Raw genomic sequence first — 26,450 nt, 5'->3', positions numbered from 1 at the left:
CCCCCGCAACTAAGCCATCGATTCCTCCATGGTGTTTGGCTCAACCCGCAGTGCACCTCACCGTACCAGGAATCAGGAAAAAATCTGAGCTGTCATCACCAGCTCTTAAACAACTAACTCTGCTTCTTTTGCACGAGAGGTACGCCGAACACGCACATATTTATACTGATGGATCGGCAACTCTCCAGTGTTCCTCTGGAGCCGTGGTCTTCCCAGCGAAAGCCACCACCATCAGTTTCAAAACATGTCACCCAACGACACCGATGGCCGCGGAACTTGCAGCACTTCGTCTCGTCAACCAAGAACAACCTCGAAGGTGGTCAATATTCAGTGACTCCAAGGCTGCACTGCAATCTTTGCTATCGGCCCTGCGGCGCGGACCACACGAACAACTGGTGTTTGAGATTAGGGAACTCATTCATACCTTAACTGAGAAAGGACACCACGTGACATTTCAGTGGCTTCCAAGTCACTGCGGAGTCATAGGGAACGAACACGCTGATAACGCTGCTCGGTCGGCTCTTCAAGGGGACGAAGAGGAGCCGATACCGTTATCAAGGACAGATGCCGCTCGAAAACTTCGAATGATCAGCCGTCACATCACGTTATCCTTGTGGAACGCTGGAAGTTTTCACAACTACCGACTCCACCATCTTGACTCCTCCCTACGCCTTTGTATTCCAGCTGGGCTCTGTCATCGCGAAGCTACCCTGCTTTGTCGACTATGGCTAGGGGTGGCTTTCACCAAGTCTTTCGCTTACCGAATTGGATGGGCCGACGACGCCTCGTGTGAGGACTGTGGTAACGAGGAGACTTTTCAACACCTTCTTTGTGACTGTCCTCGATATACTTTACAGAGACAATCACTTGCAACCGCGATAGCGCGCTTTGACCAAAGACCTCTCACAGAGGAACTCATTTTCAGATACCGCCATCATAAGCCATCTCAGCAGAGGGCGACGAGGGCACTGTTGCGGTTCTTGAGGGCGACAGAACTGGACAGGCGACTGTAGCCTGAACAGATGTTGATAGTGCACCAAGTGTCAGTGTGCTGTGCGATGACAGTGTTCGGTGACAGTGACCGATTGTGAGTGTGTGTCTGTGCTCCTTCCTTTCCTTTCCTTATCTATACTTTGTTTCCACTTTACCTCCCCCTCCCCTCTCTCCCCAGCGTAGGGTAGCCAACCGGATTTTTTTCTCTGGTTAACCTCCCTGCCTTTCCCCTTTCCTCTCTCTCTCTCTCTCTTGACTGACCATACCGAATGTCTATAGATTTTTAAGATAGATTTTACTGCTTAGAAATAACCACGGGGATAAATGCACTCTCCTTTTTTTTTTTCAGGAACCACGTAAAACGCATTCCTGTAAATATACTGCAAAGTTCCGGAGCTTCGCTGTGGGCACACAATAACATAACTGTGTCAATGTTCAAGCTCCTCTATGTCAATTCGCATTTTGATGTATTATTGTTTGAACAGTGATATGCTACATTTTCTTATAAAACATTTATAGAGAAAGATTTGTCTAATGTAAATTGTGTGTAAGAACGTCGTTCGATTACTGCTCTTTTCGGCACATCCTAGGCCGTATGAATGACGACGTGTTCTACAGTATAGAGCTGTTAGTCTGAGTTAAAAATATTCCCTTTGTTTTGTCTTTAAATCGCAGGAATATTCTCCTGCCTTGTTACGATCACGTCTGCGTTTATTATCTTCGTACAGTAAATTAGAATATTCGTTAAGTCATAATCTAATAATAATATTCTTGATTTCGATTCTGGGTCTTCACGCGATAAAACGATGATTTGACTATGAGGCGCGTCGTAGTGGGCGACGCCGGATGATTTCTGATCAGCTTGGGGATCCTTTACGTGCCCTCAATGCACGGGTCACGCGCATTTTGCATTTTACCCCCACTGAAATGCGGCCGCCGCGGCTGGGATTCTATCCCGTGACCTCGTGCTTAGCAGCGCAACACCATAGCCACAAGCCATGAATACGGGTGATAAAAATAGTCACCGGCAGCCTTGTGTCTTAGTTTTCTTCCAGGTCCCAAGTTATCGCGCTGCCTCGACTATTTCACGTACCACGACCACGTCAAAACCCTAGTTTAATCAGCCAAACAGTGTGTTAATTTCTAACTATTTAGAAAATAGCTTATTTTAGATGCCAATTAGGGTAAATCATTCACTGACCAACAGCCTCGCCGGGCAACAAATCCAGCGTTCAAAGCACAGACGATTAAACATCAAGAACGTAGTGGTCGTGAAAGACAAGAATCTCAGTAACCGTATATGCAACTCTATATTACATGGCGCGACGCATACGAGTGAAATCTAACCTTGCACTATCTGTTATCAGTCTGTGAGTGCAACTTAGTTGAGCAAAAAAGGTGCAAGCAACTTTTAAAGCAGGCCGCTCCTTCGCAGCCTGTAACGCCGTTTAACGCTATTACGTTCAAATAGTACCTTTCTTATCAGGAAATCATATCTGATTAAACCAGGCTCTTCTTTTGTCATAATGAAAATAAAAGAAGAATACGTAGTCACCCCATAATGTTGACGGCTTCTCCTTGTCACATAATAGTAACAATAATATTTAACTCAAATATTACAATATAAAAAAGAAACACCGTTACAGGGCCAAAAAATCTAGAACATACATTCCTGTACAAGAACGAACATATATAGAGATAAAAATCGAGGACGCGTCGTACCACACTTGAGCCCCTGCATATGCTTTCAGCATAGGCTTCATAAAAGTGCAGGGGCAAAATTTCCAGTTTACTCGACCCTGTTGGCATGCGCATCACACAACACGAGGATAACACCTCAACTGCACAACAGCGACCGGACGGGCGCGAGTGAGTCGTGTGATAAGGAGCCACGATGATATCGCATCTCGCGGCGTCGAGATGAGATGTTTTTCGCGCAGAAGCGGCGACACGCATGGATAAGAAGCGTGCACTGGGTGCGAATGTGAACGCGGCGTGCGAATGACGAACGGGAAAACGAGGGAGCGCGGTAGAAAAATATGAGAAACAATCAGAAAAATGAAAAAAAAAGAAACACCTTGGGATTACTTATGCAAATGCCGTGTTCAGGAAACGGCAATTTGCACGAGTATTTTTCTTACTTTTATCTCTCTTTTCGACGGGGATATTTTGGTTTGTAGGACATTTTTGTAAGCACTCACCGCTTAATTTTTTGTTTTCTTTGAGCGTTTCAAGTGTTTGCAGAGATCTCGGTCGTTTCGTAGGAATGAGCAAAACAAACCAAGGCAAGAGCCATCGTGCGTACAGGTTTGGCTCACATAAATTTTATTGCCTTTAGGGAGTGAAGAAAGAAAAAAAAAACAAGTGGAAAGTACGGGCATGAAAAATGGAGATACGTTTTAACGCATGTTCTTCGCATTAGAGAGAGTTTGAATACATTTTACGACAAAGTGCCGGGCGCGAGGAAGACAAAAGAAAGAATGAGGACGAAGGAGGCAAAGTGCTTTTTTTTATTTGGTCACATTCGTTACTAAGTTTTTTGGATGCGCTGCTTGTAGCCGATACACGTTACATATGTTAAATATTCTATTCTACTTTCAACAACCAAGAAACCTGCGCTAAGGTGAGCATGGCTGGAGAAAGGCTCTTTTTTCTGCATAAGCGACATAGAATAAAATGTGTGTTTCTTCTTCGTAGGCCTAAGATCTGTGCAGATACGGAGTACTGCGAATGCATGGGTCTCCTTTGTGCAAAGGCTAGCGTTCTTTTCAAGACGAGTTTTGAACAGCCGAACTGAGAAAAAATGCTGAGGACCAAGCAAGACAAATAAGGATGTCGTTGTTGTCTAGCTGTGAACTAACTAGCTCATTTAAATAATTTTTGAGCCTTATTGCTCTGCGCTAAGCGGGCGAAAAGAGCACACATGAGGCGTGAAATGACACTTTACCATTTACGTTTTTATGCCTATTTATATTGTTGCTACATTCATTAGGGATTTTTTGTTGTCACTCGTAGCCTTTTCGAATGATGGTGTCATAATCCAACAAGTCTTAACATTTGTACGCGAACAAGATATTCCTTTGATGATGATGATTAAAACTTTATCTCTCTTTAAAGGGAAGGGGGCAATGTAATAGATGGTGGGGGGAGGAACTACTTGAAGTAGGCCTCCTTTATCCTCTCCCCCCACTCCAGGATGGCCTCCTGGAGCTGCGCAAAGCAGCCTCCCACTGCTCCTCACTAGATATTATTGCTTGAGGAAAGGGGGAAGGGGGTGCTTAGGGCACCCCCACATGATGTGGCTTAAGTCTGCTTATGGGAGAGACGCAGAATTTACAAGAGGGAGAAAGGTAAAAGGAGGGATGAATGCGGTGGAGGAGGTAAGGGGACGGAAAGGTGCGAGTCTGCAGCTGTCGCCACAGAACTTCACACCTACGTGGGGATTTGCGCATGAGTGGCGGAAAGGTTAAGTGGTCTAATCGGTAGTGTGTGCAGATGTCGTGGTAGGTAATCAGTCGATCCCGCGCTGTAAACGGCGCCTCGTCCGTGGTGAGGTCCGACACATCTGATGCCTGAGCCCGGACTGTAAATCCTCGGGCGCTGGCACGAGCCGCCTCGTTTCCGGCAACGCCCGCATGCACGGGAGTCCAGATTAATGCCGCAGTTTTACGGAAAGGATGGGCCAAGAGGAGGGATAAGGCTGGCTTAGAGACCCTACCTGCTCCGAAGGTATGTATGGCTGCTTTGGAGTCGCTAACGATAACTGATGAACTTGGGATTGTGAGGGCCAGGGCTATGGCCGCTTCCTCCGCCTCCTCCGAGGAACAGCCAGGAATGGAGGCGGCCGCAGCGACCTGGTCGTGAGAGTTAATGACTGATATTGCGTAATGATTTCTGTTCCCATATTCGGCGGCATCAACATAGAGCACGTCTTTTGAGGTGGAGAATTGTTTTTGAAGAGCTTTTGCTCGCTGCCTCCTGCGCTGTTTGTGGTGCACAGGGTGCATGTTTTTAGGAAGTGGGGGTATGCAGAGGTTCTCGTGTATGTGATGTAGGATGGTGTACTTAGTCTTGATGAGGGGTGCCGGAGTGATAGAAAGAGTTGGTAGAATATGGCGACCTGTTGCGGTGTTAGAAAGTCTGTTATATTGGGATATGAGGTGGGCTTCTGTGAGTTCAGTAAGTGTGCTGAAAGTTCCACTAAGCATTAGCCTTTCAGTGGAGGTACGTATGAGGACGTATGGGGTATGGGGACGAGTATTTACGTCACAGTTATATAATACTTTTAATACTAACTACAAGGAATGGCACGGTGCTATGTTTGCACTGCACTAACGCAATAAAAGACAACGAAAATGTCTTGGGCCGGCAATTCATATGTAAAGTGCGTATAAAATGCCTCTAAATTCCATTCACTACACTACCATCCGTGGATCGTTCATCTTCACTGAACGAAACAAGCTTTGCCTGCACATACTCATGTGCATCTTCACTTGAACGAAACAAGCTTTGCCTGCACATACTCATAACATGGTTCGCACGTTTTATGCTGCAGTGCAAGCTTCCGAATAAAACAACAACCAAGAAACGTGAAGATACGGCTTGGTTCAAGACATGTAAGATACGAGTGAAAGACGAAATCAATAAAGGCGGTTTCCGGCCGAGCACTTCATTCCTTGCGATGAGAGCCATTGATCGAACACAGCTACTCATAACCCGTGCACTCTTGCGTGTCAATAATGATTTTAATCTTTTTTTTTGCTGCAGAAAAATGATAATCATCAACTGCGCGCATCCCGTGAGTGTGCTTTCCCCTCGTCTCCCGCAAATGACTTCGTAGTGAAGGTCGCTGCTAAGCGTGCTATCCTAGAAAACCAGCGGCACGTTTCTTGCCTGTATGTGGACTGAAGCAGCCAGGCTGCATTTTACGTTGCTTTCTTCTGTCGTTTATCTCTGCCAGAGCCTAGAGGGCTATACCACCGCCACTCGACAAAAACGCGTTTTTCTTTTCATCGAGCGGCCATGGTTATGCATCCCTTGCTCTAATTTTGGCGTAACCTAATGCAGTAGCAATTTTTTTTCACTGTTAAATATAATACCGAGGCTTTACGATAACAAAGACTGGAAATAATTAAAAATAATGTGGCGAGCAAGGGCTTTTTTAAATGATAAACAATTAATATTTACGAGTATTTACGTTACAGCTATATAATACTTCTAATACTAACGACAAGAAACGGCACGATGCTATGTTTGCACTGTACTAACGCAACAAAAGGCAAAGAAAATGTCTACGGCCGGCAGTTCACATGTAAAGTTCGAATAACAATCTTTAACAAAGCGACTGCCTCTTCACCGGCAAACAGAGTATTGATTTAAATAAAAAGTAAGTTTTAGAAATGGTGTAAGGAGGCTTCGAACTATAATGAGATTTCAAATGCCGCGATGCAGTCACATTAGATAGGTAGGTGTTTGGCAGTTCTCCAGCTGACAAATTGAAACAAAGAAATGTTATTTTCACACAAAAGAAACAAAAATAAATATGACGCACCAAGATTACCTGAATCAAATATATTTAAATAGTAAAATGTTGAACCGTCGCGAACATTAGCGAAAGACAAAAAAAAATTAAAGAAAGAAAAATGCAGATCAGCATAACCCTTTGCCTAAAGAACTGCAGGATGTTGTATGAAGCTAGGCATTTTAACTAAAGAAATATAGCTTACTTCAACAGGGGAAGTCTAACAGTTATAAAGTATGTCTAGGTACGTAGTTCGAATTCCACAACGTGCATTAATATGTCATTCAGTAAGGAACTTACTTCAGTACATGCAAAGAAGGAAAGTCACAAATAATCTAATCAACATCATTTGTTCTGTATATGCCGCGCAATTATTGCTAATGTTAATTGAGTGGATTATTAAAATATTAGTTAATTATTATTATCTATCTATCTATCTATCTATCTATCTATCTATCTATCTATCTATCTATCTATCTATCTATCTATCTATCTATCTATCTATCTATCTATCTATCTATCTATCTATCTATCTATCTATCTATCTATCTATCTATCTATCTATCTATCTATCTATCTATCTATCTATCTATCTATCTATCTATCTATCTATCTATCTATCTATCTATCTATCAACACACACACACGCGCAGACACACACACAGACACACACGCAGACACACACACGCAGACATACATACATACATACATACATACATACATACATACATACATACATACATACATACATACATACATACATACATACATACATACATACATACATACATACATACATACATACATACATACATACATACATACATACATACATACATACACACATACATACATACATACATGTTATGAAATTCTTAATTTAAATTGCAACTTTCTATTCGCCTGCACTCTTCCCTCCTGAAAATCCGCCCTATAACTTCTGGATTCTTGTCCAGTTCCCCGTAATAGGTGAACACAATTGTTTGAGTAGGAAACGTGAAACCAAAAAAAAAATAAGATGGTCGTCTTCACTGTGGCAGAATGCTGCTGTATATGAGTTGGGAGCCGGAAGAATCGTTGAAATCTGCCGTGTTTCTTTCTTTGAGGCTTTCGTAATCGGCCGTTCAAACACTTGCGCGGACTCGCATAGCCATCGTAACTCAGCATCAAAGGTTCCTTGCAGTTTCTTTTTTTTTCAGGACTAGCATCACGTTTTTCTGCTCCAGCAAGACTCGCCTGAATATTTTTGTCTTAGTAGCAAAATGTTGCCGGTGGTGCAACAACCGCAGCAAGATTCTGCAGCCTGCTCGTAAAGGAGACGGCGAAGGTAATAAAAAGACGAGCCATGTTGGCTAGCGGTAATGCGCACCCCTGGAAGACGTCCTTTCAAGTTTTGTCTTCCGCGCGCACTGTCCTTTGTATCACGAAACGACAGAGAAGGCGCCCGCATATACAGGACCTGTTTTGATCCTTTGATGCTTCGCTCCAACTCCTGTCATTCCGACGCATTCGAAACTTCACGCTCCGATGCAACACCTCGCAAACTATAAGCTTGCACATTTTCAGCAGTGGCCGTCACACCGGCAACCCGTACATTTCAAAGAGAGCGATTTGGTTGACGCTTAGCTCAGAAAACCTTTTCCCTTTCTTTATTTTTCTTTTAGAGAAGGTAGGGGAGGGGGGGTGTTAATTTCTTGTGGGGCTTTTTGCGTTCATAGATGGTGTTACTACGGGAGCAGGCAGTTATTTTGTTACAGAGAAGACGTTGTCTATATGTCGTCACAAAGATAGCCTCGTGCAGAAGGCACGGATACTCTGCTTCTACTGCCGCTTATACCGTGTTGTATCTTTTTCGGTTTAAATTCGTAATTCCCTTAATCTGTTACATATGAATACTACGAACTAATGCCGAAATTAAATTGGTAATTCCTGGTCTATTGATTTTATTGAAAAAGAAGGAAAGAAGAAGCGAGCTCAGAGCGGCATTCTGCGCCATACTACGGCTTGATGCGTGGCGTCTGGCTGAATGGAACCACTGGTGCAAATTGCCCTACATCGTGGATTAAGGGCTGCGCTCATGTAAGAGCCACCCCTCAAATTTAACGCCCAAAATACAAAAATAAAAGTGAAATAACGAATCCGAAGACTGAAGAGAGCATCGCAGCTTGCGCTTGCATGCTCTCGGATTCTGGGCGCGTGGCACGTGCATTCTTGAGACATAGTTTTGAAAAACTTTCATGTCGCAGTCATATCTGAAGCCATGGACGGCAGTGAGGATGGCTGTATTGATCAGTGTGCCTCCGAACCAAATCCGAGCAGAGGAGACAGCGACAGTAGTGAGGACTATAGACAGGCATCAGTTGCATGGCGTGCTTGCGTGGACGAATGCGTGCATTCTGAAAACAACAGCGTTCAATCTTTTTTCACAAAGGAATCGGGAGTATTGCACGCGGCCGCAGAAATGAGACCAAACTTGATCAGTAAGGGCCGTTCAGCATTGAACAACAACAACAACAACAACAACAACGCCCTTAGACGAGTAGATGTGGTATAGCAGGTATTTTTTATATGTGGAACATTCTTTACTGAAGGAAAACTCATATCTAGGCCTCCGCTGTTTTTGCAGACAGGTCGGCTATATGGCTATGAGAAGACATTAGCAAAAATAACAACAAAAGAAAAAGAAAAGAAAAAAGCTTCTGACGATATTTTTGCAGATGAACAAATATATGTTACTGAAAATTAACTTTATGGCAGATGAGGTAACTCCTAAATTGAAGCCGAGGAGGCACGAAGCCACTGTCTATTAACCAGAAATCCCAAGGCTAGCAACCCTTACAAAATGTCCGTCTCCAAAATCTCCTAAAAAATGCCTTGGCACTTCAGCTGAGATCGTCCCGAACTGAGGCTACGTTGACACTTGGGAAACCGCAAGCGGGCGGAAAAGCCAAAGCGGCCGGAAAATCGTCTCCGCGAATGTACAAGATGTTCACATTTGTTTCGCCACTGCAGCGGAAACCCCTGCCGCTTTCGTCCACATCCATCTAGTTTGCGTACGTTTGTCCGCGCGCTGGCGCTGTTTATTACACTATTTCAAGACATACGTTCATTCATTGAACCATCAGTTACTACAAGCTATAGTTTCGCGCAACTGCGCGTATCGTTTTTCACTTTCGTCTAGCATGGAAAATAAACAAGACGTAGTTTCGATAGTTTGAGTTAATTGGTTTTCCTAAAAATAAACAATGAACAACGCAAAATGTTAAATTTTACGACCGGTTGTTTACATGTTAGTGCAGCATCCGGTGAAGCGGAGAGCGGGGCCGCTTCGTGGCGAAAAAATCGGTCCGAGACCGATTTTTTCGCCACGAGTTGTCAAGTTTTGGTTTGCCATGGAAAAAATTGGTCCGAGACCGATTTTTTTCACGGCAAACCAAAACTTGACAAAACAAAACCAGGCGGCGAAAAAATCGGTCCGAGACGGATTTTTCCGCCGCCTGGTTTTTCACCCGTTTTCCCGCAAAGGCGGGCGGATTTTGTCAAGTTTTTTCCGCTTCCACCTGCTCCGAGCCCAAGTGTGAACGTAGCCTCATAAACAGTTTTCTGAGTAACTATTAACTGCAAGGCCAGTGTGTTCTGTAACACATTTGAAGGTCGCATACCTCTAAAATGGCACTATTCTCACGATTCCTGATTCATTTTAGCAATTACATGTGACGATAATTGAATAAGTAAAAAAATAATTAATAAGACGTTAATTAGGACATTTTGTTACTTAGCGAAATTATCGTGGACTTCTTTTTGGCTCCTAATGTCCGCCTATCCACGTAGCATATCTGCACGGACGGCAGGGGCGTAGATTTGAAAGTTTCTTTTAAATAGAAAGTTTTCTGCATAAATAAGAAATAGCGGGTAGAAGATCTAGTGATTCTTTGGGCTTGAGAAACCAAAGCCAAGCTCATGCTATGAGATTCGCTGCATTTAGGAGGCCTCGGATTAACTTTGTGCACCTGGGGTTCCTGATGACACCCACAGCTTTGTGCTCGAGCATTTATGGCACGCTCTCATAAGAACGCGACCACCGACGCTCGATATCACGTTCGATACATCGTTCAGAGGGCGTGCCTAGTAGAGAAGTATGGTCAATTGATCAGGACAGTACTTTTGTTGCAGTACAGAACTGGGGTTGTCGCACTTCTCCTCGTTGTTGTTCTATATTAATATTTTCATTCAATCTCCTCATGCACACGCATAAAGCAGTTCCCCCAAGCGTATGCATTATTGCCTATATCTCGCTAATCGGAGAGTGGCCGGCAAGCTAGTGAGGCGAGAAAATAAACACAGGAATTGATATTGTGCTGTTGTAATGAGTATATGTTCTGAGAGTTCGGCCTATATGCATAGCCACGCATGCTTCCGCTTTAGATGTGCTGGTTAACGGATGCGTTCTCTACGAAACAAGAAACGCTACATGTGTATCCCCACAACAACTAATGTTCGCCTTAAGCGCCCCACTGCTTTCCTAAAGCGAATAGTTTTCTATAAGCGCTTGCATAAACATTCATTGTCGATGGTCTCTGCACAACTTTATTTCCCTTGCAAGTTTGGATGCAAAAAATAAAAGAAAAACGACAGCAACCGGAATGTTGTATTCGAGTTTTGAGTGACGACGTTTCTCGTGCGCTGATAGTGAAGTTAGTAGACTGTCTTCCATTGCATGGCAAACTGGTATGCACTGAGTTTTTCAGAAGACATCGCTGAGGTTCGGAACGCTGCTCACATTTCCTTTTGGCTTTTATGTGGTAGCCGTTCTCAGGACCTTGTAAAATTTTTGTGGTGGCACAGACGGAAACGGAATGTCGGTTTACCAAACCTCACGTCAGCATGGCAGAAATTTCGTCGAGATAAATTATTTTTCATTTCGTCACCTGACGCCAAGGAACTTCAAAATGGGAAAGAAGTAGCCGAAGTGCCGCTACTGAACAGAAAGGAAATTTTTCTTTCTCCCTCTGCATTCTCTTCCGCCGCTTTGGCTGCTATGATTACGATACTCTAGGTCGATAGCAATTTCTGCTTCCCACGCGACCACCTGGCATTCCACAAATGTCTCAGAACACGAAAGCATTGTTTTGCTTTGCTCAGCAGTATCGAACAGCTGCTTCCTGGAGATGCTTTAGTACATCAACTGCTTGTGCTGCAAGTGTATGGGATGTTATGTGTAAAGGCAGGCCGCCAGAGCGAAAAAAAAAGTGCAATTATGGCGTCGAGGCAAGTTACGAAGGAGATGGCCAGTGGAAGGGCCTACTGGATAAAACATTTTGATTAGCACTTCCAGAATTTGCACTGCTGAGTTAAGCAAAACAAAAACAAAAGAAAACAAAAGGAAGGGGAAACAATTTGGAATTGGAAACTTGAAACGTAAGTACAGTAAGTCAGTAACCAGTTGAATGCGACATTTTTTCGCATACTGTTATCGTGCACCACTTTAGGTATACTGTCAATAACTATCTATACCTATACTATAACTATCTATATCTATACTATAAGCTATCGAAATGAGGTTCCAGAACAACATCACCTGGTGCTCTTACAGTCACACCACACCGCTGAAGAAACTCATCTTTGGATCACTGAGGCAACGAGAAGTGTGACTGAAGCAAGCCAAGTTTCTGAACTTATGGTAAAGAAATGCACGTCACGTTCAAAGATTTTTGTATCTCTACAAAGATATGGGTCGGCCTATGTTCGAATTGCAATTTATTTATAAACGAATTTAATATACAGGGGTTGACCTATATTCGTGTTTCAGCTATGTTTATAAAGTACCCACCATTTTCACCATACCAAGGAGGACGGCGTAGCTGTTTAGTACAGTCATCGCACCTTAACATAGAAGTGTATACGCAATTCTTATCGAATAATATACAAGGCGCTATTTTAATGCGCGGGAGTAATACTGTATGGATTGTTCTGGTATTCTTTGTTTGCACATGATTTGAGCTTTATGCCATGTAATAGTAATAGTATAAGTAATGATGTCTGACCTGAACGACAGCTTGTGCTTAAGATGTGTGCAAATGCAGTTCTATAGAAGATAATTAAACGATGTACATCATGCTCACGCATATTTTCAGACGCCACTTCTTTACTTACAGCTTTTTCACACACCAAAGTAAGAGTATTGTTTTAGTGATACATAGGAGCGAACTCGTCAAATTCTCTGACAGATCACGTACCGCATGACCGTTACAGTTCCAGGGCTTCGCAAATGGCATTGCGTAGCATTTCGTGCACTGTGCTAGCAGCAAAGGGGGGTAGACGGCAAAGAAATGAATTTGACAAACAAACTGGCGTCGTCGGATGCAACGTTATGATTGCAGGGCTCCTAGTACAAATGATCCTACCAGGACCACCGATAGCTTTTTCGGACCACACTGGTGACAATGCGCTGGCGCCTCACTCGAAAAACAGCCGGTAACAATCCACAAAAGCTGGCGATAAACAACCCGTGGTGGCAGATTCCCGCCCTGAATTGCCTCCATCATCTTCGCAGTAAGGTCTGATACGTTTCTTTGTCGTTTGCTGCGGATATGCATCTCCCGGATCCTGTTGTCCATACAGCGAAAAATAAAGAAAACAAAACCAAAGAAGAAAGAAAAGCAAGCTAACCATGACCTTGCTATACCCTGGCAGGACTCTATCGAACTCTCGTTATAGGTGTCCGGTGGGCATATCGACGCTACACCATTTTTCACCCCGACTGCAATGTCTCGGTGGCAGAAAACATGACTTGATGATGCACTGCAAAACTTTATCACATAATACTGAATTCCGGCAATCGTTCTGGCTGTTTTGTCTGTAAATCAAACGGGAAGATCCCCAAGCACTGGATAGAATTGAATAACAAAATAAAAATAACTTATATGTAATGCTGAAAGCTTGCAGTGGCTGCACTGAAGAGTTATTTCTTATTAGGAATGTGAGGAGTAGGTGTTTATAAAGGAATGCCATTGAGGTCTATGGCATTAGGCCTATAGACCAACGACTGCTTTCTGTATATAGAGAACCAGCTTTTGCAAGCTGCTGACACGTTGTTGCGACAGAAGGGTTTAAGAGCACGACGTTAGTATCTTCAAATTGTAAGATGTATTCATGGAATGCATGTATAAGAAGAAAGGTGCATGGGCACAACTGTTTGGAGACGGGCGAGAATATAGAGGATTACCTCAAATTTTATCAGAAAGAAGATAATGGTGGCGTTATAACGGAGAGGCCTTTTAGATAAGGTTAAATATTATTATATTCCTGCATGTATGTTCACCGCTTGCCCCTATCCTCTTGTCTTGTCTTGACTTCTTTAAATACAGCTTTGATGAACTGCGAGCTCTTTCGTCTGCTCATTGCTTTTGTTTCGCCCTCCTAAATTTTTATGTGGACTTGGCCTTTGTCACTCGGTATGTTTGCATCAGTACTGGGGATAATGGTTCAGAATTGGGTGTCTTGATGGGAGAAAGAGTCAGCGAAATTGTTGACGAGATCATTCACGCAACACATTATTCGCAGCCACAAGAGAACATGATTGCTATATATGGTGCAATTCGTCTATTGGCGCCCACTTTAGGATCAGATAATATTAGAATGCCTTGAGTGGGTAGTTGGTTCATTCTAATGACTGATTGCTAAATGCGCAAAATTTGGAGATAGAACACCGCACGAGAAGAGACACACGAAAATAACGTGTGCAGTTCTTTCCAAGTGTCTCTTTCTGTGTGGTATCCTGCTTCCCAATTTCGCGCATTTAGCAATCAGTCATTAGGATCAGGACCGCGTACTAACGGCGCACATTTCTAAGTCGAGCCATTAGAACTGTTTAGGGCTGTATTGAACTGTGTAGGTGAAGATAATTTGCTTATAAAGCTTACCTCCTCAGTAAACTTTGCGAGCTCAGTTAACCATTCTTTTAAGCCTGATTTAATGCAATGTAACGCACTACACAAAAATAATGTGGTCTGGAGCCATTGCAGATAGGCAGTAGTCAAACTGTAGAAAGGCCACCGTTAGAGCAAAATGCGGTGGTAATTATTTTTTGTTGTGTGGCTGGGTTTCAAATCTACACGACTACGCATCTCACAGAGAAGCCTCGGTATGTGGCTACTCTCACCGTGCTCTCTTGGAGCCGCTTAAGTGCGGGATTTAGGAAGACAGATTCTGGGGCTTATCATCTCGCGGCAGGGACTAATTGGCATATATCGACTTGGTTAAAGCTCCAGAATAGCGCGGCACGATAATTCTTGTGGATAAGTTCCGGACGTGCTCGTTTTTTTCTCGTGAACCATGCTGTTGCCGTATTGAGTGTGACATTACGCAAGTATTGATTTTATTCCTGCGTTTTTTGTGTTTCGCAGGAGACATGGAACTGTCGGCGATTTGGACAAGTTGGACAAACTCTTGAGCAAATATGACAGAAGGGCGTTGCCAACGGGGCACATGAGTGAGTTTTGCAGCAGCAGTAGTAGTTGTTTGTTGTTTTGGAGTTGAATAAAACACAGTTGAAATACAAGGACAAGAATTGAAGCGCGATGACTGGCTCAGCCACTAAACCACCGTATGCACCAACAAGCCGGGCTAAGCTTGCCAAGCGCGTAGGCTGTTCTCGTCGCACTTAGCCCCGTATTCAAAAATGTGCCTTAACTTGAAGCTCATGCTTGACTTGATATAAATGACGCCGGGTGCGAGCGCGCCCAAGACGCTCACTGCGTTTCTTTTGGTGCGTTCATGACAGGTGTCACTTAAATCAAGCATGGGCTCCAAGTTAAGATGCATTTCTGAATGAATACGGGGGTTAGTGTTACATTACCTAAATTATTTACGTGTTAGATGGCCGGGTTGTTGCTGTTGGGGTTGTGCTGCTGTTTTGGAGCTTATTTAAACAAGATTTACATGCATTGCATTTTTAAATATGGGTAGATGTACGCACTAAATATTCCTGAGAGAGAGAGAGAGAGAGAGAGAGACATTAGGAATGAAAAGGCTCAAAGTTCAGCCTGAACTACAATGTTTTAGCCTGCTACTCAGCGTTGGCGCGGGGGGGGGGGAGTAGGAAAGGGAGCAAGTAGAGAGCGAGAAAGTGAAAACAAATATGACGGTGATGCGGAGACAAAAAGACATGAATAAATAACGAGTAAGAAAACTAGAACTGTGCCTGAGAGGTCACCCTACCCCATGCAGCAACAAGGCAGCCTAAATTTAGCACGCAGGCGGTACAAGACGTGCTTAGTGTTGCATTACTTAAATCTTGACTGTGTGCGGTTTATTTCTTTCACTCTCATTTTATTAGGTGGACCCACTCAAGTCGCTTGCGAAATCTACATCAGGAGCTTCGGCTCTATCAATCCGGCAACAATGGTATGTGTGTTTTTTCTGTCGCTTTAAAGCAGGAAAATGCGCGAAGGTACTATAAAGCAGTATTATAGGCATGATAAAAGCAAGAGATGAACAAAATATCACTTACAGTCTCTGTGCCGTGGACACTGCATAAAAGAAAAACATAGTAATCTTCATTACGTTTCTTTTGTTCATGTTGAAAAACTTCTCACGTGAAAAACAACGTATATCTACATTAGTAAGTAGAAGCCACGTACTCTCACAGTCACAACGAAGATTGCGGCGCTGTTAAGGTGTCTGCAAATGTAAATGATGTTCATGCGAACGCATTACGTCCCATGCACGCCGACGGAACACCCACTGTTCACTAACCTAACCATACTTCGCTAGCTAGTCACTTCTAAGACACGTACAACAGTATAACATAAAAAAGAATTAAAAATAGTAAAGTTCAGGGTTAATTACTGGAGTGTTAGCTGCAGAGAATGCTTAACAAATTTTTACTGCGCAATAAGGCAGGCAGCCTGAACGTGGAATGGTGCAATGAGTGAAATAAATGTGCGCCCGCAGTTCGCGGTCAGGAGGATAAAATGTAGCGGATGCACCGCTGTTTAAGAGGCCGTTAGACTGGATGACAGGCCGATCCCCGAGCGCTTGGCAGGCGGTTAGTATGCGTAAAACCATACCAGATGTTCATTTGTTTATTTCGGCTGAGTAATAACTGTGCGAGAGTTGAGTCAGGCGTCGTCTGTCTTTGTGGTGTTGTTATCCAAAGCGAATAGTTACTAAAAAAAAGAATCTCGTATAAAAAGTATCTTACTGTGCCACACATTTAGTTAAAAACAAAGTTGTTCTCATCTAGTAAAGCCGCTAGACGTTGCTATCTTGGGGTATGCGTGTATAACGTAAGCTGAACAAACAACATGGCATAAGAAATGAAAACAAGAAATTTTTGTTGAAAAGAAAATTACTTATGTACGCATCGGTGCCTACTTCTTTTTCTTCTAGAACGCGTCTGTGATATTCATGCATTACTTTGGAATCTGGCAGTGCCGTGATTTACATATGTATAACTCGTAAGGGCATACTGGGGCTATTGATCAATAATTGTTTCGCATGGTTCACGCGTTGCGCCTAAGTGATGCTATACGGATGCTATTTTCTTCAATTTCCATGCTTCGAATGTTCAGAACCGAACCTCTGTTTAATTTTATTACGAACCGTTGTTGAGACGAGTACTTAAAGGTACACTAAAGTGAAAAATGATTTCTTCTGCATCAGTAAATTACCGTTTCATAACACCAAAAACACCCCTCTTATAACGATAAGACGTTTGGTAAGCCAGAAAAAGCGCAAGAACGAAATACGGGTGGCAACGCCTACTTAAGGTCCCGCACTTGGGTGCTATGACGTCTTGGATTTTGATGGCATCTTCTAGGGCCTACTAATTATATATAGCGGTACAGATTGACTACATTGTGTTCTAAAGGAACCAAATTTTAAACATGGCAAGTTTCGGGAACTTTTATTCAGCCAACGCGGCCCAAATGCGAAAACATACTTTCGAATCCTTGACGTCACGCTGACGTACTGGCGCTGGGTTTTCGGCGCGAAATTCAAATACTCATACTTGGACCTTCATTTTCTCATCTAATAATCAAACTGTTTTTTTTTAAATGACTGCCTGCAGGGTTCTCAAACAATGCTTCATTAGTCTAAACTGATTTATTGTTTCGCTTTAGTGTCCTTTTAAAAAGAAAATATGGCAAGAAAAATGCTTCAGAAGTGAGGTTGTACTTTCTTGATGGGCAATGCTTTGTAAAGTGGCTGCAGCAACAATACTTCTCTCTCGGCTTCTGACAAGAGGAAGTTTTTCTACTACTGGAATGTCGAAGAAGTGTTTTTATTTGTTTAGGACCCTATCAGTCTAGCTGACTCGAACTTCTTATAGATAAACTTTGATTGGCCGGTAAGCTGCACTATTTTGTGAGCTACGGATGGAAGGCTTTTGAACATTCGTGCCTGTTGCAGGCCATAATAATGCTTTAAGCGGTGACAAGATTAGATCAACCTTTTTTTCCTTTTTTTTGCAAGCGGGAAGGAGTGACACCATATTCGAGAACAACACCGACCTTTACGACTACAATATGAGGGATTACTTATGCTACTACGTTTGCAAATTACGGTTTACTTACGTTAGTCGTAAGTCGTCTATATGGGATACTATATCTATCCGCCGATGTGCTAGCACAGGGTAAGCTTCTTTAAACTGATAAGTGTACTTAAAAAGAACAAATGAATGACTGGTGGGCATCGGTCTCTCCGTAAGCGGGAGTAAATGTAAAAATGAAATATGAAAAGCACATAACCGATGTAGAATCGTTAGGCTCCATTTGCCACAGAAATGAAACTCCGGCCTGGGAAATGTATCAACAATAATATGGGTAATCTAAAAGGAGCAGTCCCCGTCGCACTACTGGACGGCGGATGCAATAACCCAGCGTTGTTTTTGTCTTCTTCATAGCGCAGTTGCGCTTGTCCGCCGTGTCGTGTTTTTTTGTAAGTAAGGTTTTCTGTATAGGGCACTTCTCTTCTAGCAGTAAAGGCGAAATTGCTGCGTTTTTTCTTATTAGACATCGTCATCAGTACAGCGTTTTTTTACTGCAACAAAGTAATACTGGTTACCTATGTTTAGAGGTGATGTTCGAGCCGTTAAGCTTGTTTCCCCGTGTAGAAAGCGCCGAACTCTGAATCTCCGCACTTTGAGAGAGCAAATTTTTGTGCGTGTGTTGAATGGTTACCTGATTATCGTCGAAAGACGGTGTTTGATTGTCGCGATATTAGTAAGGCTATTTGAGGGCCGTAAGGCTCTACACGAATCCACGAAATGTTTTCTGAAAGAAGCTGGCGTTGCCCATGACTTCTCATGATTAAATATTGGCGCTTGTTTAAACACGGGCACGCACTTTCGTATTTGTTCTATTCTTATCTTTGCCGTTTATGATTAAAAACTCGAGTGTTTGAAGATGCATCAGGTAGCGATCACGTATTAAATCAATATACACTGTTTCTAAAATTATTACCGTGCTCTCACATGTTTGAAGCGCTTTAAAAGAAATAAATGTATATGAGAAGATGTAGGGGTTTTGAAAAGATGCCTGGCTACTCCTCTGCCCCGACAGGCGGCAAAGAAATAAACCGCTTGTTAAGTACAAAGCCACCTATATGCAACAAGCACTCTCAAGGCCGAATTCTCGAAACTAGTTCACATGGTTCTTAAGAGACTTTGCGCGCACAAAGACAGGATGCTGTATGTCCTTTCTTCGTTCGACGTCCTGTCTTTGCGCATGCAAAAATCTCTTAAGAGCCGTCTAGAACCAACTCGCCCAAAACGCAACGCGTTTGAACTAGTTTGCAAGTTGTGACACATAAGCCAAAAGTTCAGAAGCCGAGTTCACAAATCCGAACGAAAGCATAATGTAGTTAGTGTAAAAAAAACGTTCAAAAAAGTTATGAGAGAAAGACCAAAGAATAGAGCCCACCGCTGTACAACATAGCCCACAATATAAGAATGTACATCTAGCTGCACGTTAGTATATTGTCTGTAACACTTCTTTGTCCCCGTAAATTTATGCACGTGAAAGCAATGTTCAAGTGTATTTTGAAATTACAACGGAAACAACATAAAACGAATTATATTTTGTTCACTACAGGATTACGAAGTGGACCTCTACCTGCGACAACGATGGCATGATGACCGCTTTGAGATGAGCGGCATTAGTGGACCCCTCGACCTGAACGATCCCAAACTGGTGCAACGTATATGGAAACCCGAAGTATTTTTTGCCAATGCAAAGCATGCGGAGTTCCAGTACGTGACGGTGCCCAACGTCCTAGTACGCATCAGTCCTACGGGGGACATTCTCTACATGCTCAGGTGAGGGCTGGAGAACGAACGCATGGAGTAAAATGAACAACTAATAAACTATAGTGTTGCCAAGTATGACTCAGTATCACATAAACACTCAGAATTTTGTACATGGCCTGTTAAATCTCTGGAAATTCTTATGGTATGGCATAATAGGTTCAAGAAAGAAACAGCACCCACTTACGAAGGTTCTAATTCGAGCTCTTACGCCTGAAAAATTGTATATCAAGTGGCGTGTGAGATTCTTAAAGAATAAGCTGAGCTTAGAAACAGAATAAGAAATAATAGAACAAATTCCAGATAGGTGCACGAGAGTGCAGCAGTGCTGCTCAGGCCTATTGAACATTTTGTAGAGATAACAATTATTCAACTTTTGTATTCTTACTTTGTAATTTAACGTGTATTGCAGACTTTAACTATGAAAAAGTTCACCAGATCGGTGGAGAGATCTTGTTCAGCAAAAGCTAAGTATAAGTGCTTCTCTAAATAAGATATTGGATGAACCTTATTTCTTACTTCATACTACAGTTGCTTTCTTGAGCATAATTAAGGGAACAAGCTCACACGACACAAATAAAATGCTCGTTTTGGCACAAATATTGAAATTTGCTGCACCACAATAAATGAAGAAACGCCTTGTGATTTTGCAGTCTTGCCACAAAGGCGGCTTGTTTGAGAGGAGTTGATGACGAAGCCAATATAACATGCTGCTTGCTAGAGTGAAAAAAAAAAAACGTCGATAATTATTTTTCCTAACGAGACCTTCTTATAAGCTGTGCCTATTCTAGTTCTAAGATGACCTCAACCTAATCTTCCTTATTAATATGATCGTAGGTAGGTAAGCCCGCTTTTGGAGGTGTAAGGCTGTACCTGAGGTTATGTGTGAATAAATGAAAGAGAAAATATCACTACTGGATTTTGTAAGGTTTCTTTTTCTACATTTACCCGCGGCGGCAACTTGTGGCTATGACGTTGCATTGCTAACCTTGAGGTTACTGGTTCGATCCCGATCACGACGGCCGCATTTGGATGAAGAGGAATTAAAAAAAAAACTGCTGTACTGACATTTAGGCGCATTTTAAAAAGCCCCAGTTGGTCAAAATTGTTCCGGAGTCACCAAGTATCAACCACATCCTAATTAGATTGTGATTTTCGCTCGCAGAACCCCATGTTTTTTTTTCCCCTGCACTTGTATTTGTTGCTTACCTGTCATGCTAAATGTCCGATCCGAGAGATAGTGGTGGTGTGGCAAAGTGGTTTCTGATGATGAAGCTCTAGAACAACAAGAAATTAAACTAATAATTACAATGCCAGGACGAGCTAAAATTCCGCTTTAGTCAACTGGTTCATCATTTTTCCTTTGTGGCTAATCAAAAAACGAGAAACTTTCCAACGTATTAACTGTGCCTCCAGATAGCTTTAGTTCTTGGTGCTGCAACCTTGTTATATTTTAGCGACACACAGCCCTTGCTAGAAGTTCCTTCATTATAAAGTTCTGCGGATGGCTTCAACATTTGTTCATTTTAAGTTAAAATGTGCGATGTACACAAGACAGAGCGTTTGTAAACATGTGTTTACTAGTACGGCTGTGATGGTATAATCACTGCTTCAGTTTATACTCGTGCTGTGCGTGTTATCATAAATATCCGGCGCGCACTATTTAGTCATACGAGCACATTGCCTAGACGAAAAAATTCTGCATTGCCTTCAAAAGACCATAATAATACGGACAGAGGTGATCAACAGCACTGGCCACTTCGTCATCCGCAATCGAATCTGAAAGTGGCATTGTATTTTGAGCGAAATGTTAATTAAACCATTGTCCATCTTTAAGACGGCACTCATTAACTGAATGACAATGTAAACTGCTTGACGATGTCGCTTTTGTGATAAATTACAAGGTATGCTTTGTAAAGGCGTCACACTTGCCCTTAGCTCATTCGTTAGAATTATGTCTGCGTCAGAACTGTCAAATTGAAATATAATAATACTGATAAAATATGAAAGTGGCGGTGGCCTTCTAAAGTGGGAGCATTTTAAGTTATCGACTAACCAATCAACAGTGCTGCGCAGGTTTCTTGAAATGAGCAGCACACTATTTGCAAGTACAGGGCGAAGATTTTTCTTCACTTTTAACTCTGACAGTTTATAGTGCATTATCACAACAACGTTCCGCGTTATAACCGGCTCACTATGCTAGAATCTTTGAGGACGCTAATCGACAGAGAAAAAAATAAACGGGGAGCGGTGAACCCAACCTGTTCAGTAGAATCAATGGGATCAAACAGAGAAGGCAGTCTGTATTATTATTATTATTATTATTATTATTATTATTATTATTATTATTATTATTATTATTATTATTATTATTATTAGAAGAGACAACCCGCTTTTTTGCAGTGTGGCAACTGCAGCGCATATGTCAACGCATGGTTCTTTACGAAACGCTGCTCAAAGGGCCTATTGTGCCCACAAGTTTCTGAAGAACTGGGCGTATCTCTTCTGGCGCAACAAAGCAGACTGCTGGATCTCGATACTTTGCGTGTGCCTGAGGTTGACGCATCTGCGCAAGCGATGGGCCAGTGTGATGAACGGCCGTGCCGAATTTCAATTACGTCCATGTCAGCCGCATCTGTCGTCCTGCTTCTGAGAGCCAGACCCTTTGACCTCATTTTACGCAAGCGGTTGGCATTTCTACCACGATCCATGCTATGCTCTATGCATTAACTCCAATGTTTCAGTAACATGGTGCTATTAATCTCAAGTTGTCCAATTACACGATATGAATGGTTGCTTGCTGGGCTAGCTGTTTCATTGCAACTGATGTAACTGCCCGAAGCATAGGGAAGGAACGACGATAGAGACCGAGTGAATAGAGCGCTGACTTCCAACTGTTTATTCTACTGTCAGTGCTACGCATATGTATACATACGAAGCGCCAACAGGAAAGGTAAAAAAAAAAGGACAAAGGAAAAGTACAACAATCAGCATGAGTGGCACAAGGTGATATTACCATGCTCCTAGTCACCAACCATCTCAAAGCCATAGCTCTTATTTCGTCAATGTAATTAATGGTATGCTTACATACTCATCAGGGCCAGCTTAGCTTACACTGCCATAAATGTGATAAGTCTACGGGTCATCGTACTAAGCCATACGTGCCTAAGTAAAAAAGAAGCGGAATTGTTTCTGAGCACAAGGATCAGTGTGTCAGAAAGATTCTTTTTTCTTTATTGCGATAAAGACTTGCCATTAAGGCATAATTCGTGGTGCGTATATGTGTATTATATGTCTGCTGTGAGGCCTGTGTTGTGTATAAATTGAAGCAGTGTTTTGTGGAATCTGTTGTCATGTATCCAGCGGTCATAGCTGTTTGTCACACTGTAATGGAGGCCTGCTTGCAGTAGGATACGGGAGCGTTCCGATTTTAAGCCATCGAGACGATCAAGAATGCTCTTACATGAGAGGGGTGTATAAGCATGCAATCACTTACATTGACCAAAAAAGAGCTAAGGTTTTTCGATGGTTGGTGAATAGGAGTTTGGTGATATTATTTTGTGCCACTCATGCTGCATGTTGTTCTTCCCCTTTCTCTTTTTTCATCTTCCTTTCCTGCTTGCGCTTCGCATGTATACAAACGCATAGCATCGACAGTAGAATAAGCAGTTGGAAGTCTGCACTCTTTTCACTCGGTTTCTATCGTCGTATCTTCCTTATTGTTTGCGTCGTTGCACAAGTTACCACATGAATAACGCAGTAATAGCTCAATATAGCTCGACGTTATTTTTGATAAGAAATCCAAGTTGATATGCTCTGAATGTAAGCGGCGAAAGATAAACAGTGAGATTCGTAGTAAATTCTTATGACCAGTCTCTCATCTCCATCTGCATTGAGAATGCCCTTGTGTTATCTCGAATGCTAATTCGGCAGTGTGGTTGAACGCCGTTGAAAAAGGTGGCAGGCTTGATCAAGCAATTGATTGTTTAATACATATTCACCTTGTTTCATGCAGGTTGAAGCTGACTTTTTCTTGCATGATGGACCTTTACCGGTACCCCCTAGACGCACAAGTTTGCAGCATTGAACTCGCTTCGTGTAAGTTTTAAAATCGAACGTTCTTTTGAGTCAGATTACAATGCATATTGTTTTAAGTATATATAAACGGCGTTTTGCGACGTTGTGAGAACAGAATTACTGACTGCTGGGCTAGTTGGTATCTCACTCTGACTATTGTAACTCAGCGCAATCAAAATGGCCGAGCAGACACGAAAAAAAAAAACAGACAAGAACGAGTGTATTTGTCTGTCTATCTGCCACTTAGCACTGAGACACCATAGTCAAAATGTGGTAATAGAAGTTTGAGAAGTATAATTTTTTCGAAAAATATGCAGATGTGTGTTGCAGAACTTGTGGTATTTTTTTTCCTTTAAGCCTTTGTTGTCCAGCACGAGCAAATTATGGACAAATCATTCGCTTTGAACGCTAAGCGGAATGAGTTGTTTTGTTGATGTTTGCTGCTTGATGTTTTGCAGTTTCGAAGACGACGGACGAGCTACAGCTGCACTGGTCTAAGGCATCGCCTGTGATCCTCTATGAAAACATGAAGCTCCCACAATTTGAAATTCAAAACGTGAACACGTCCCTGTGCAATGAGACATTCCACATTGGTACGTGTGAAATTTTCTCAGTTGTACGTCGAGGACGTTGGAGATGTGCTTTCACTGTTTAACCTGAGAACATTCACTACCACCGCGGGAATAATGAGTTCGCTCATTATTCTTATTTTACTTGTTTTACGAACATGCAGGAGAGTACAGCTGCCTGAAAGCCGAGTTCAACCTACAGCGTTCTATTGGCTACCACCTCGTCCAATCGTATCTGCCCACCATTTTGATCGTGGTCATCTCTTGGGTCTCCTTCTGGCTCGACGTGGAAGCGATTCCAGCCCGAATCACATTGGGAGTCACCACACTTCTTACCATCTCATCCAAGGGTGCCGGCATACAAGGGAACCTACCGCCCGTCTCGTACGTCAAGGCAATCGACGTCTGGATGGGCGCCTGCACCATGTTCGTGTTTGCCGCACTGCTTGAGTTCACCTTTGTCAACTACCTGTGGAGGAAGCGGCCCGCGACTGCCAAGTCACCACCTCCGGTGGTCGCAGCCATGCCCGAGAGCAAAGTGGCTGTGGTGGGTATCGCTCAACATACGCTTCGACCAAGGAGTGGATAGTTACGTCCTATCAAGCGAATCAGACGCTGAAACTTCACCATCATTAGAACACCCCAGTGCTCACTAGAATGCCGAAATTAAGGCTCTCTCTTGGGTGTGGTTTCGGCTTGCAAAGCTTGACTCGCATGAAGTAGACAGAAACGTGACAGCGAAGTCTTGATGCCGCTTCGTAGTCACCGAGTGAAAACTGCGGTAGTCATAGCGCATTTATACGCAATCACTGTTCCCGCTGGAAAACGGGTCAATAAAATCGAGGCATCAATATTTGACTAAACCACGCCACAATATGAAGGATTTCGTTTCCTCCAACATTCATAATGGTCAGTAAACATCTGCTATATCAGGATGTGGCCCACCACCTGCCTGTGAGAAAGCGATAACACTCCGTAAGTAGTAAAGCATACTTTAGAACAAAGCGAGTGCTAGGTTAACTTGACTGACTTTTAAAGATAAGGTTTCAAAAGAAACAGCACCTATGGAAATTCTCAGAGCGGTAGAAAAAAAAATGGCTGTGGCTTAGGTAAGGTTAAGCCCAGGATGCGAAGCATACTAGTCTTTATTTTAGTTGTTGAACCACTGTTTAGCCTGGTGAACTGCTGTTGCTTGGCTATATTTGGTTCGGCTAGACGAAGAAACAACTCATGCATTACTGCTTCGCCTTCAAGAGTGGAACGCGACAGCGTTCCCGTCGACCCGCCAAGGGGTGTAAGACAATGGGCTACAGGGCAGCGACTACGCGCCCCGCATTGGACGCGGTGAGCGTCGAGCAAAGCAGCGTTCGGCGCGGCAACGAAATGTGCGCCTGAGCAAGAGACGCACGCCTTAGAAACAGCTCGTTTCTAAGGCAACACCGCATTCACTAGAGGCGCTTTTGTACCGCTTTGAAGCATCGTACTCGTGGCTCAGTGGTAGCGTCTCCGTCCCACACTCCGGAGACCCTGGTTCGATTCCCACCCAGCCCGTCTTGCAAGAGTTGCGCCAAAGCCACTTCTCCTCTGTCGTGACGTCACGGTGTCACGTGGTTTCAAGGCGACACCGCCGCGCCTGAGGAGCTGGGTTGAGCTCTCGTAATATGCTTCGCATAAAAACCATCTCCCGCTGCTGCACAAATGCACAAGATTTACAGCGTCCGCTTTATATATAGCGGGCATTGAACTTTACGCATTTGACTTCATGATAGCCTTTTTATAAATGAAAGTAAAGTGTCTATATAGGTGCTGTTTTCCTATTTCAGTGGATATAAAGCGTTCTTTACAAAAATTAGTATTGGCAGTTTTGAAGGTGGTAATTTGTCACTCACTCATCATATAAGCGTCAAGAAGAGGGTGTGGTGCAATAATATGCTTTTAATGAAGTTTGAGAAATATTCAATATATTGCTAAAGCCCTGCAC

General features: G+C 42.9%; 2 protein-coding genes across 9 annotated transcripts in view; one reads left to right on the top strand and one right to left on the bottom strand.

The window, feature by feature from the left end:
• Positions 1 to 26,450, bottom strand: part of LOC135899594 (uncharacterized) — a 226,049-nt gene that overhangs the window by 116,453 nt on the left and 83,146 nt on the right. For 3 of the 7 annotated variants that reach the window (XM_070537564.1, XM_070537563.1, XM_070537568.1), the window contains exon 2: positions 16,026 to 16,044. The exons of the other annotated variants lie outside the window; for them this stretch is intronic. In XM_070537564.1, the coding sequence (XP_070393665.1) occupies positions 16,026 to 16,044 (19 nt within the window). The remainder of the gene's footprint in view (positions 1 to 16,025; positions 16,045 to 26,450) is intronic. 7 annotated transcript variants of the gene reach the window in all.
• The window catches only part of LOC135899526 (glycine receptor subunit alpha-2-like), an 82,673-nt gene that overhangs the window by 49,496 nt on the left and 6,727 nt on the right, over positions 1 to 26,450 (top strand). For both annotated transcript variants that reach the window (XM_065428806.1, XM_070537562.1), the window contains exons 2-7: positions 14,920 to 15,005; positions 15,852 to 15,919; positions 19,612 to 19,835; positions 23,839 to 23,921; positions 24,359 to 24,493; positions 24,634 to 25,016. In XM_065428806.1, the coding sequence (XP_065284878.1) occupies positions 14,920 to 15,005; positions 15,852 to 15,919; positions 19,612 to 19,835; positions 23,839 to 23,921; positions 24,359 to 24,493; positions 24,634 to 25,016 (979 nt within the window). The remainder of the gene's footprint in view (positions 1 to 14,919; positions 15,006 to 15,851; positions 15,920 to 19,611; positions 19,836 to 23,838; positions 23,922 to 24,358; positions 24,494 to 24,633; positions 25,017 to 26,450) is intronic.

This window comes from Dermacentor albipictus, chromosome 4 (assembly GCF_038994185.2).
Source record: "Dermacentor albipictus isolate Rhodes 1998 colony chromosome 4, USDA_Dalb.pri_finalv2, whole genome shotgun sequence".
NCBI classification, from domain to species: domain Eukaryota; kingdom Metazoa; phylum Arthropoda; class Arachnida; order Ixodida; family Ixodidae; genus Dermacentor; species Dermacentor albipictus.
This window is presented reverse-complemented; position numbering and strand designations above follow the sequence as displayed.